The 13,090-nt window shown below is 42.4% G+C and overlaps 1 protein-coding gene across 20 annotated transcripts in view; it reads left to right on the forward strand.

Moving 5' to 3' along the window:
* The window catches only part of NEB (nebulin), a 215,212-nt gene that overhangs the window by 12,710 nt on the left and 189,412 nt on the right, over window positions 1-13,090 (forward strand). For all 20 annotated transcript variants that reach the window (XM_059167362.1, XM_059167344.1, XM_059167346.1 and 17 more), the window contains exons 10-12: window positions 3,795-3,899; window positions 10,998-11,102; window positions 11,735-11,842. In XM_059167362.1, the coding sequence (XP_059023345.1) occupies window positions 3,795-3,899; window positions 10,998-11,102; window positions 11,735-11,842 (318 nt within the window). The remainder of the gene's footprint in view (window positions 1-3,794; window positions 3,900-10,997; window positions 11,103-11,734; window positions 11,843-13,090) is intronic.

Raw genomic sequence — 13,090 nt, forward strand, 5'->3', positions numbered from 1 at the left:
AAAAAAAATTTTCAAAAATTTTAGAAAGCAAATTCTATAGTCTAATATTTGCTGGAAGAGAGGGCACATGCAAGTAATTAGAGAAGGCCATGCCGAAGTGGCAGTCCCAAGGGAAGGGGCGAACAGGAAAGGCATTTCAAGGAGAGAATACCCTTGAACAAAGGAATAGTGGTGAAATCAGTCTTGAGGGGACAAAGAAAGTGAATGTTGTGGGTGCCTAGTTAGGAGGGCACTTTTAAGAAACTGGTAGCAGGACCTTGAAAATCAGACGAAATAATTCTGATGTGATATGGTAGTATGTAAGAGATATCATGTGATTTTTGGAGGGGAAAACAATATGGTAAAAAGTAGGATTTGGAAAAAATCTGAAGGACAATATAGTAGATTGGGACTGGGAAAAATTGTGATCATTTGAAGAAGACTGTTTTAGTAATACAGAGAGACCAAAGGGATGACAGGGACAAAGGAAAGGAAGAAAGGAATCTGAAGGTAATAAGTATTTTAAAAGGGTTAAGGACATTGGATATTGGAGATGAAGGAATGAGGGGACACATAGAGGAGTTTATGAGGAAGTCTGGTAGTCTGGGCATATAGGGCTACAACTAGTAATGGTGCACTAATGAATAGAGAAACAGAGTTGAGATGGTGGAACATTCTGATCAAGGCATTTTATGGATAAATTAGAAATTCATTCTATTGCATAGGTGTGAGAACAGGACAAGAAATGAACACTTGCGAGTCTTCAGAATAAAAGGGACAGCTGAAGATGCGAAATCGTATGAGGGAGGCAGAACAACATATGGCCAAGAGCAGAGTTTTGGATGACGCCCATACTTAGGACACCTGGAAAGGAGCCAGCAAAAGAATGAGGGAACAAACTGTCAGAGAAGTTGAAGGAGAACCAGGAAATGCCATGTCATATAAGCCTAGGAAGAAGTTTCCAAGAAGACACTTAATCTCCACATGTCTCCCTTTCTTCATCAAATGGAGAGCTGGGGGGTTGCCTCCATGTCAGTCTAGTGCTAGGGACTCTGAACAGTTAAGTTGACCCCATTTTTGAGATCTCTCAGTAGAATCCATAATGGAGAATATATAATCATGAAGTAGAATCTTCCCCTCCTTCCTTAGAAGAACTTGGCAGTTAAGATAGGGCTTTTAATTTAATTGCAGGTTATGCGCCAAGTATCAGATTACCAACGTGCCTATTAATACTGTTGTCCGTACCATGAACTTCTACAATTTTGGGGCACAGAGCCCCAAGAAGGCTGTTGTTCACAGAACATAATGCTGGGTAGGCATGTAGATTTCAAACCAAGCACTTGGGTTTGGAAGCTTTCTGTCCCTTTCCTGCACCCTTTTCCTGTTTCTCTGAAACCTACTTATCATGTTTTTCTTGCTATCTGAGCAAAGACCAAATAATTTTACAAATACCAAGATAGTCTTTAAGTTGATCCAGAGTGTAGCATTCTAATTAGACAGAATTCTGAACAAGGTTCCTGAGAAATTGGGACTTCTAGATCTGATTTCTCTGAAGTTTTTGACAGGATGTCATACTTAGGAAGCATTTCTCCTGACAGGACGTTTCTTATTCTCTGAGGACTTAGCCAGCCATAGAAAATACCAGTCACCCTATGCCTAAAATAAAGTCTATACTACTTAAAGCTTGACCAGTGGAATTAATATAAATGCATTTTAAAATTAGTGTTTTAAATCCCCCATTGATCTAATGTTCATAAAAGCTTTTGTTACAGGTAGTAGGTAGATATTATCGGGTTAAGTCATAGTTAGACTTGGTTAAAGCATGAAGATGATGAGTGGGACCTTGGAACTGTCCAGCCTCTTTCTTTATAGTGTAAAGAAGAATACCTCCATGTGGAAGGAGAAATAATTTGTTCAAGTCTCACAACTGAGTAGAAAAGTTGTGATGATAAGCCATCTCTTGAGATTTCAGTCATTGAACATTTGCTCTGGTCAGTTTCTGTGTGAACCACCAGGGCTCCCAGACAAGAGGTTGTGTTTTCTGGCCTTGCAGAGCTCACAGTCCAAGGACGGACAGATAGGAAAGCTGTGGATCATAGTGTCATCTGGGAATTCCTTTAAAGGAGACAAGTGCCAAGTTGAGTGAGGTCCCAAGAGAAAGGTCCTCAGGTGGGGAGACAGTTGCTTGTCCTGAGCCATGGAGAATGAGCAGCAGTTCGCAGGCAGATGAGAGCCTGGAGCTGGGGCCTACCAGGGAAAAGGGAACAGCAGGTGAGAGGTCCAGAGGCATAAGAGGCTTTCATGTGTCTGGGGATCTACAAATAGTTCTGCATTTTTTGGAGGCAGAGGTCAAGGTTGGTGGAAAAAACGCCTGAGTAGTCAGTGAAGGAAAATGGAGGGCAAGAGTGAAGGGGTTGCATGACTAATGGACACATATTTTCCAACAAGAGAGGCCTTTAATAGGCAAAGGGAAGTTGCTCATGAGGGAGCAGCTGAAGCTGTCAAAAAAAAAAACAACAACGAGCGAGAGAAGAGGTGACGGATGGAGCTGGGTACCGAGGGATGCTGGGAGGGAACAGCAGTGAGAGTACAGGGGTTCTGCCCTGCAATGGCTGCTTCTCTGAGCCACGCAGTAGTGGGGAAGGGCAGGGATGAGTACAGGGAAAGAGAAGAGGATATATAGCATTTCTTTATGAAAAAGGCAGCTGAGAGTTGACTGGGGGCCTAAGGACGGTCTTGGAGTTTAACACTAGCCGCTGTGAGCAGAGACTGAGCAGAGATGCATAACAGGATGTTCGAGCTTCCTTGAAGGCAAGATGGCAGTTGGTTACGATAAATTCCGAGTATTGGGCATAGAGCCCCAAGCAAGCTCTTATTCACCGAGTGTATCACTGGCTACACACCTAGCCTTCAGGCTAAGGGCTTAGATTTGAGAGACTCCCTTTTCCACTTCTGTACCTTATTCCAGTGGAACTTTTAGTTGTGCTTGTTGCATTGTCATTGTCCAGTCAGTAGAATTGTGTGGTTTTCTTCAGTAGCACTCAGCATCCTGGATGTAAGCAGAGGAAGTATGCCTGCTGAGTTGATTCAGAGCTAGGGTTTTGGTAGCGGGTGTGATATAAAGACAAGAGGTTGGGGAACACCTGGGTGGCTCAGTTGGTTAAGTGTATGCCTTCAGCTCAGGTCATGATCCAGGGTCCTGGGATCGAGTTCCTGCTCAGCGGGGAGTCTGCTTCTCCCTCTCTCTCTGCCTGATGCTCTCCCACTTTATGCTCTCTCTGCCAAATAAATAAGATCTTTTTAAAAAAAAAGATTTATTTATTTGATAAAGACATAGTGAGAGAGGGAACACAAGCAGGGGGAGTGGGTGAGGGAGAAGCAGGCTCCCCAGAGAGCAGGGAGCCCAATGTGGGACTTGATCCCAGGACCCTGGGATCATGACCTGAGCAGAAGGCAGACACTTAAAGGCTGAGCCACCCAGGTGCCCCTAAATAAAATCTTAAAAAAAAAGAAAAAGAGTAGTTTCAATTATAAATCACGGCATAGAGACAAAAGGAAGGAAACATCTAAGTTAATAGCCTTGGTGAAGAGGGAAGACTTAATGAGGTAGAAATCACTAGTAATACTGAGAGCAAAGGCATGTCAAATCTGTAAGGATACATCCCTGTTACATGATACACTAAAGTTCAAAACTTCAGGTACGGATGAAAACCTAGTCCTTTTTTTTTTTTTTTTTTTTAATTCCAACAAATGGAATCTGGGATATAGAATAATTTTCTGTGGCTCATGAGCATCCCCATCTTTTATGTTGTCAGATTGCCTACAAAAAAGGTCATGCTGAACAGCAGTCTCAATTCACAACGCTGCCGGACCCTCCAGATATAGAATTTGCTAAGAAAGTGACCAATCAAGTGAGCAAGGTAAGTAAATAGGGCTGGGCCACTCTCTGCCTTGAAACATCTGGCTTAATCTTCTCAAATCTCAGAGAAAGTAAGGGGAACCCGAAGACCCAACACCAACACCGAGAGTTGTTTTGCAATAAGACCCTAAAAAATCTACCTTGAACACGGTACCTCCATTAACACTGTGGGGCCATGTTAATAAATGTTCGGTCCATTTAAGGACTCAGTGATTGGTAAATGAGAAAGCTGCATTTCAAGAACAGAAATTATGTCCTGATGTCATTTAACATTGTGATTTAAGGAAGTGCTACTAACCGAGAACTGAGTCACCGCACATTTTCTTGGAGGATCTGATTGTCTTAATTCAGTGTGAAGACCTCATACACTTTAATGCTCTCTGTCAGACATGGAGAAAATAAGAACGCAGAGTGATCTCTCAGACAGGGCTTAGTGTGACAGCCATGGACAGTGCACTTCATAGCTTTTAAGGCCCAGGAAAATGGCTTAGTCTGTCTATATTTAGGCTGGTAAACTCGCTCTGCGGAATGCAGCCCTCCCAGAGAATGCCAAGAGACAGATGTTCAGCTGATGACGAGACCCATGCTAAAATCCTATTTTAAATTGGTTTGTATTGGGCCACTTTCTCCTGGGATACTGCTCCCTTTAAATACTTCTCATTGCCCTCCATGGAGTTCAGTCCCCAGTTTGGTCTACTGCTTGAATCTTGGTGGAACCTCAAGGTTTCTATCTTGTTTAGGTATTTGGTAGGAAAGGATGTCTCTGAGAAAGGAGAAGGAATTAAAACTAGAAAGATGAAGTTTATTCAGTGATGTTTTTAATGTCTGATGTTGCAGACTACTAACTATAACCAAGGGCTTATTTGGATGATAGAGCTGATAAGTACAGTAAATTTTCACTAACAGGAATGCCATGACCCTGGAATTTGCCCAGGGCTAAGCAGAAATGAACTTTAGAACTGTCCAGAAAGAGCTGGCCTGCTGAAGATATTCATACTTAAATAAGATTAGGAAACAAGGATCACTGATCTTTTTTTGAAGAAAAGGTACAAACCCTCTTTCAAATGGTCATTTGGAAAACAAATCTATTTTTAATTTTTATTTAAAGCATATTTTAAATGATATCTTACTAATGCAGCACACTTACCTTATTTGAGGGTGCAATGGGGGTACTTGAACATGATTTAAAAAAATGCCTTTCTTTTTTCTTTTTCTTTTTTTTTAAGATTGTATTTATTTATTTGACAGAGAGAGACCACAAGTAGGCAGAGAGGCAGGCAGAGAGAGATGGGGAAGCAGGCTCCTTGCTGAACAGAGAGTCCAGTGCAGGCCTCGATCCCAGGACGCTGAGATCATGACCTGAGCCAAAGGCAGAGGCCCAACCCACTGAGCCACCCAGCTCTGTAATCAATCTCCGCTAATTTAGACATGCTGGTTAGTCTAGAGTTGTGCTCCTCGATGTAGTGGCCATCATCCACATGTGACCACTGAGCATTTGAAACGTGATTATATAAACTGAGGGTCCTATATGCATGACATAGGCACTGGTCTAGAATACTTAGGACAAAAAGAACATAAAACAGCTCATGATTTTCATATTGATTATACATTGAAATCATATTTGTTGGATCTATTGGGTTAAGTAAAATATATTACTAAAATTAATTTCACACCTGTTCCTTCTTGCATTTTAAAAATCGGCTACTAGAAAATTTACAGTTACAGTGGTGGCTTGCATGAGGTGCCTGTTGGACCGCACCACTCCAGCCAGATACGGTGGCGTCATTGGACATTTCAAAATCCTCACCAGTCTGGGTTTGCCATTGTGGAATAGCAATATGAGCCGAGGGAAGATGGCTGTGGATGAAAGTCACTAGATTTGGCTATTCATCCCAGTCTTAGTCAAATTCCAAGTTTTTAATGGCTGCTGGATATCTAAAACAATACTCACTTTGGGAAGAAATGCTTGTGATTGGTAGCAGTCCATCCAACCACAGACCATCCAATAAGAGGACTAGAGCTGCGGGTGGAGGAGAGAGAGGTGATTTAGCTGTGGGACTTGCCTCTGTCCTCTTGAAGTGTTCCCCACCATTATGGGCTTTGACCCACGTTTCCTTGCTCTCCGACATGGATAAAACCTCCTTGATCTTCTCCCTCTTAGGTATTCAAATCCAGCATTTCCTTGTCTGTGTTTCCCAGATCCGTCCCTTTGTCTTCCAGCCTTCAGTTCATGTTTGTTTGTTTGTTTGTTTTTAAAGATTTATTGATTTATTTGGGAGAGAGAGTAAGAGAGAGCACGAGAGGGGAGAAGGTCAGAGGGAAAAGGAGATTCCCTGCAGAGCCGGGAGCCTGATGCGGGACTCGATCCCGGGACTCTGGGATCATGACCCGAACCAAAGGCAGAGACTTAAACAACTGAGCCACCCAGGCGCCCTTCTGTTCATATGTTAATATGATGATTGCATATCTGCAATGATTATATGGCTTATATATTGATTCTGTTGTTTACCAGCTTTCCTTACTGGATCTGTCAGAATCCGTTCTCTCACTTTTCTCTTTGGCCAAAGCTACCAGCTCCATGGCAGCACTTGTCTTGGCTCAGCCACATTTTGTAGCTCTAACACAGACGGACAGGCAGGCAGGTGGTTCATGTGAGCGAGCATTCCAGTGAGGTCACTGCGCCCACCTCAGCCAGCTGGAGGTGGGCTTCTGAGTGCAACACTGGGAAGTCCCTTAAGTCTCTCAGTGCTTGCCTCTCTGCTTCCTTCTAGATTTATAACATGAGGAAAAATGTGAGATTCCAGGCTGGAATGTCCAATGATAGCTCCCTGGGATCTAGAGTTGAAAGGAAGAGCTCTGTTTCCTTTGCTCTCTGTGCACACTCCTGCCACCAAATGGGTCTTGTACCACTGACCAATTCTCTGACACCAACTCGCTGCCCTATTAGTTCACTTTGATTCTGACATTATCTACCTGGAGTTAGCCTCAGATCTCACAGGTTAAGGGTTCAGACCCTCAAGACTGACCCTACTTCAGACAACTAGTCGTAAATCTGGACCTCCCATACCTCTGACTGACTGGCTTAAATCCAGGCTTCCCATGACCCCCTCCTCATATTTGATAATTTGCTAATAATTGGCTCACAGCACTCAGGGGAAACACTCTTATGTTTATTACATAACAGAGGCTACAGATGAACAACCTTAGGTACCTGGGTGAGGTCCTGAAGGGTCCCAAGCACAGGACCTTCCATCCCTGTGGAGCTGGGGTGTGCTTTATCTTAGTATTGCACTAGAATATTTTAAAAAAACATCTTTCAGAAAATATCGCTGCACACCAGAAAGATGCCCAGCTCTGATCTTCTAATACCATGGAAGCTCCTCTATCACAAAGACTTAGGGAGAGACTTCCATTGGTTCCATCAGAAGAGATTTGGTTGAGTTAGGAAAGCGGCCCTGGGGCCACTGTGGGCAATGAAAATGTCAGTCGGGACCCCCTCCAGCTACGTGAAAGGATCGCATTTCTGTGAACGAAGCTGTCCGAAGTCCTAGTATTTAGCAACTCACAGAGTGAAGTGTGATTAACTAACGGGCTTTGTCGTCCTTCCGTTTGATAACCACATCAAAACCACAGATGCAGATGTGGAAAGTCAAAAATAAAGCCATGTGTTTAAGAAGGACATTAGGGTGTCTAGTTTGTGGCCTAACACAAGCCTCTCAGCTCATTTCTGAGGAGGAGGAGCTACGGTCTGAGGAAGCAATTTTACTGCATCTATCGACCTGCGGTTACTCTCTTGACCACAGAAGGTGTTCCAGAGCTTGAACTGACCCCATGTGCTGTCCTCTGGTAAATGAACAAACACAGAATCCTAGAGGAGGTTAAATCCATTCTTGCTGCCAGGTTTCCATTGATTGACTTGGAACATGACAGTCAGACAGAAGGACTGGGGGGAGCTGGAGGGAAGGTTGGGTGTGGGGCCCCTGGTACAGTTAACGTCTCTGTGTACCACGTAAACACTCAGGCCTTGCTGACAGGCAGGTAGAGTCAACCGCTTATGGACAGAGGAGGTCCCAGGCAGACACATACCTCTCTCTTCCTCTCATTCCTCAAGCGGCAGGCCTTTATTCTTTCAACTTCTCTCCTACCTATAAATGAAGGGGAAGGCCATAACTTTTTCAACAGTTAACAAGCTGTAGCCTCAGTCGCTTGTAGTGAAAATCTTCCCAGACATGCGAGTAGTCAGGGGTGCATGGTGAGAGATCCACCTCCAAGCTGACCCATTTTAGCTACTGGTTCATGAAGAGAGAGAAGTGGGGGAGGACTTTGGGTGAGGGTGCTGGGGTCTTAAACTCTTGTTCTGCATCTTGTTTTATTTTACTTTTTTTCGGAGAGAGAATGTGCGAGTGGGGTAGGGCGTCGGGAAGGGGCAGAAGGCAAGAGAGACAATCTTAAGCAGGCTCCATACCCAGTGTGGAGCCTGACTCAGAGCTCAGTCTTATGATCCTGAGATCACGACCTGGGCTGAATCCAAGAGTCTGACATTTAGCTAACTAAGACACCCAGGCACCCCTGCATCTTGTTTTAATATCTTTTTAAAACAACGGATATCTGTATCTTAATGTGAGAATTAATTTTTACTTAATTTTCTTTTAACAAATCTACATATATGATTTTCTTATTATTTCTCCATAATGACCCCATGTTTGGACCTCATTAAGAATGTCTGCTGTGGGGACACCTGAGTGGCTCAGTTGGTTAAGCCTCTGCCTTCAGCTCAGGTCGTGATCCTAGGGTCCTGGGATTGAGTCCCACATCAGGCTTTTTGCTCAGTGGGGAGCCTGCTTCTCCCTCTACCTATAGCTCTCTTTGCTTATACACTCTGTCTTTGACAAATAAGTAAAATCTTTAAAAAAAAAAAGAATACTGCCTTCTCAATTTTAAATTATATTACAAAGTTTTAGAGATGCATTAGGCTCTGTTTCCCCTACCCCCTAATACTGGAGTTGTTTTCCTTTGACACCAAGCAGAAGAATGGCAATATCCCCCACCAAGAATGTAGGTGCTTGTAAACCTGGGGTGCACGTAATTCAGGAATTCTCTGGGTGGCCCAGTCAGTTAGGTGTCTGCCTTCGGCTCAGGTCATGATCCCAGAGTCCTGTAATCCAGCCCTGCATCGTCGGGCTCCCTGCTCTGTGGGGAGCCTGCTTCTCCCTTTCCTACTCCCCTTGCTTGTGTTCCATCTCTCACTGTGTCTCTCTCTGCCAAATTAATAAAACCTTTTAAAAAGAAAAAAAGAATTCTCTAAGTTGTGTTTATGGGCACTTTATAACTTTCTCAGATATCTGAAGAGGTCTAGTCCCCAAAAAGTTTAGAAATACTTACTTCTATAGGCAATCAGCCAATCGAAAAATCCTTTTTGACTGAGTTAAGTCTGTTTTGATCGACTGAAAAGTTGACTACAATTTTTTTAAAGCTTCATGAGAGGAGAGTACACATTAATTGGTACTTTAATGTAAATATTATCTCAACAAAGATTTCTATCAAAGAATACTCACACAATTTTCTCCAGTTTCTTACTCTGTTATGCTATCAATGTTATCATCATAGTTGTTAGAGTTATTGTAGCCTACATTTGTTTAGGACTCTTCAGGGTATGAACTTTTTAATCTTAATGTGGAAGGTTGTTGGTGCTATGGTTGAGAACCCTGAAACTTGGAGAAGCTAAGTCACACCATTGGTAATGATAAGAGTCCAGTCTTGGGCCCAGAGCTTCTGGACTCAGGCCCAGGACTCTAAAATTTATAGTTATGAAAAACACTTGGCTATTGATTGGCATATTAAGCTCTTGAGAAGAAAGGGTATGTGCATTTGAGAAAGGATTGAGCATCCTTTAACTCATACTCACTGGTTCAGCACATCACTTCTCCTTAGCACTGGTTCTGTTAAAGGTATACTAGAAAGCAACTTCCTTTTCTCTTGAAGAGTATAGTAGGGGTGTAGGTGTGCAGAAACCTTGAGGCTCATTGGTTGTATCTGTTAACACATTTCCCAAGAAGGGGAAATTGCTGTAACCCAGCTCTGGCTTTGGCTTATATGCCCAGATTTGGTATTGAGTAATTTAATTTTATTCTAAGAGCAGTATAAGGCCAAGGTAGTTTGAAGCTACATATCATTGACTTAGCTCAATTCAGTGTATTTGAGCATGCATTTATGAGGCCATTTATGAGGCCACTTGTGTGTGCTGCATTTTGTGTTAGATTCTGAGGATATAAACATAAAGAAGATATAATTCCAGTCTTCTAGATGCCCACAGCCTGAAGTTCAGGTGGGGTGGTGTTTGGGAGTAAGATGGGGCAATTTTTGAATTACTTGCCAGTTCTCATTAAAATTTCTTTAAGTCTCAACTGGAAAGGCTTAAAATTAGTCTGTAAGCCAGATTTTTTGGATAACCAAGCTTTCTGGATAACCAGGAGTATTGGTAAAGCTCAGAAATAAGTTCATCTGGCATGGAAACCTGGGGTTGAGTGGTTTTATTATAACTCTGAAATACAAGTGGAGTATGCTTCTGAGTCTCCTCCCTCAAACATCAGAGAATATCTGTAAGTTCTGAATGAACTAAGTCCCCAGATTCGACAAGAAGAGGGTCAATTATTACCTCTACCCACTGCTCAACTTTCTTGTTGACACTATGCTAGAAGGTTTGAAGACTTCTATTAAGAACTTAAGAAGTTCTGGGCGCCTGGGTGGCTCAGTGGGTTAAGCCGCTGCCTTCGGCTCAGGTCATGATCTCAGGGTCTTGGGATCGAGTCCCGTATCGGGCTCTCTGCTCAGCGGGGAGCCTGCTTCTCTCTCTCTCTCTCTCTGCCTGCCTCTCCATCTACTTGTGATTTCTCTCTGTCAAGTAAATAAATAAAATCTTTAAAAAAAAAAAAAAACAAACTTAAGAAGTTCTTAATAGATATCTTAATAGATATCAAGATATCTTTTTATTTAAAAAAATTTTTTAAAGATGTTTTTTAAAGCTGCCCATTTACTACTTTTCTATCTTGTCAATTTCTGTATTTCCTATATTTTGTCTTGTCTTCTTTTTTTCTCATAGCAAAAATACAAGGCGGACTATGAAAATAAAATCAAAGGCAAATGGAGTGAGACACCTTGCTTTGAAATTGCTACTGCCAGAATGAATGCTGATAACATCAGCTCAGTAAGTAGGAGGAAATGGCCGGATGTTCTTAGGATGAAAGGTGACCCTTTTCTTTATAACTTCTAGTCCCCAACTACACCTGAAGGGGTACCAGAACACTAGAGTCCAGGTAATGGACTCTTCTTGGGGACAAGACCTGTGTAGGGTTCCTAACCAGAAAGAAATCTCCCAGTCTTCCTTCCCTTTTGAGAAATACTGTTTTACTCAGATTACATTATTCTTGCCTGAATTTTCATATGAACAATAGGGTTTCCAAGTGAGTACAGGTTAAAGGGTCCCTTTTAAATTTATTCTTTGCCTGGGGAACCCAAACTACATTTATGAAACTGACTAGTTTCTTCCCAGAAATTCTTCACTGAAAAACTCTTTTCCTTTTCTCTGAAATTCTCTGCCTCCAGCCCTGGGAGCTCCTTCTTAAAGGGTAGTTTCAGCCTCTTACAATTGCTCTAAGTCTCAGTTAAGTTTCTAATTGTTTTTGTGATGGCCCTACCATCTCTCGTTGTAACCTGGTCTGCATAAACCAAGAGGAGTGGGGCTATGCGTAAGCAACCCAAGTGGCCCCTGTTCCCCCGTGTGAACCCTTGCACAGTCTGTGTTCACAGCAGTTCTCCAGCATGTTTAATGTCTTACAGAGAAAATACCAGGAAGATTTTGAGAATATGAAAGACCAGATCTACTTCATGCACACGGAAACACCGGAGTACAAAGTGAATAAACAAGCTGGGGTAGCAGCTAGCAAGGTATGGGGAAATGCTCTCATCTGTCATGATGGTCTTATTGGGGTGGACTTTTTATAACTCTTGATTTTGTAAGTAATGAAGAAAAAAGAGTTCTTGGGCAACAACAAAAAAAGTACTTTGGGGTTATAAGGCTACCATATTTTTGAAAAATTTTGCTAGTATGACCATTAATAATACTTAAGTATTATCTTTAATATTTCATAAAGGACCTTTTCACACCTGCAAGTACAAAGGTTGTGCTCTCCAACAGAAGAACTCCCTCAAGAAAATACGATTGGCAAACTTCTCTGAATATGGACATTCCCACACTCATGATTATAATTTTTTTTTTTCCTACTAATTGGTGAGAATCTGGTCACAGAGAAGATACAGAGATCCATGGATATGTTCATATACTCTATAGAGCAGACTTCAGTAAATAGAGTCCTCAGCAGTCTAGTACTAGAAAGCATATAAACTTCAGAGCTAATCAGACTTGACTCAAATCCTGCCCTTGGCTCTGCTGAAGGAGTGAAAGCAAGAAGATCTCATCACCTAGGAAGCTATTTCAGTCTCCAGGTGCAAGACAGTCATGTTTTGGATCAGGAGGAGAGCAGGGCAGGTGATGAGATGTACTTTGAAGGTAGAGCTGATCTGGTCTGCTGTTGGGTTGGTTGTGGGATATGGGAAGAAAGTTTGGGTCTAAGCAACTGCATGAATGGAATTTCCCTTTACAAGAGAGGGAAGAGTGCGGAAGGACTGGATAATTATTTTTGGAGGGAAGATATAGGCTCAGCTTCCAATATGTAAGACCTGAGATGCCTTTTAGACATCTTAGTGGAAAGGTTAAGTGGGCAGTTGACTGCACAAGACTGAAGTTTCAGAGGAGATATCGGGAAGGGTTGTATAAATTTGGAAGACATCCGTATATGGATAGTATTTAACATCGTAGGACTGGACACCATCAAGGGAGCAAATGTAGACTAAAAGCTCTAGGACTGAGCTCCGGAGTGTCCCCACGCAAACACATCAGCACGATGAGGTGGGAGTAGAGTTGGTAGAGAGTGGGAAGCAAGTGACAGGAGAAGAGGGTGATCAGCTGTGTCAGATATTTCTGACATGAATTTACCAGCATCTGGTCTCTGATGAACTTAAGAGCAACTTGGTTGAGTCTGCTTAGAGAGGGCTCATGAGTGGATGAGAACAGAGATTTAGAAGAATATAACTTAGCTTTTTCAAAGTGTTTTCCTGAAAGGAAAAGAAGAAAAT

Source organism: Mustela lutreola, chromosome 3, assembly GCF_030435805.1.
Source record: "Mustela lutreola isolate mMusLut2 chromosome 3, mMusLut2.pri, whole genome shotgun sequence".
Lineage (NCBI taxonomy): Eukaryota > Metazoa > Chordata > Mammalia > Carnivora > Mustelidae > Mustela > Mustela lutreola.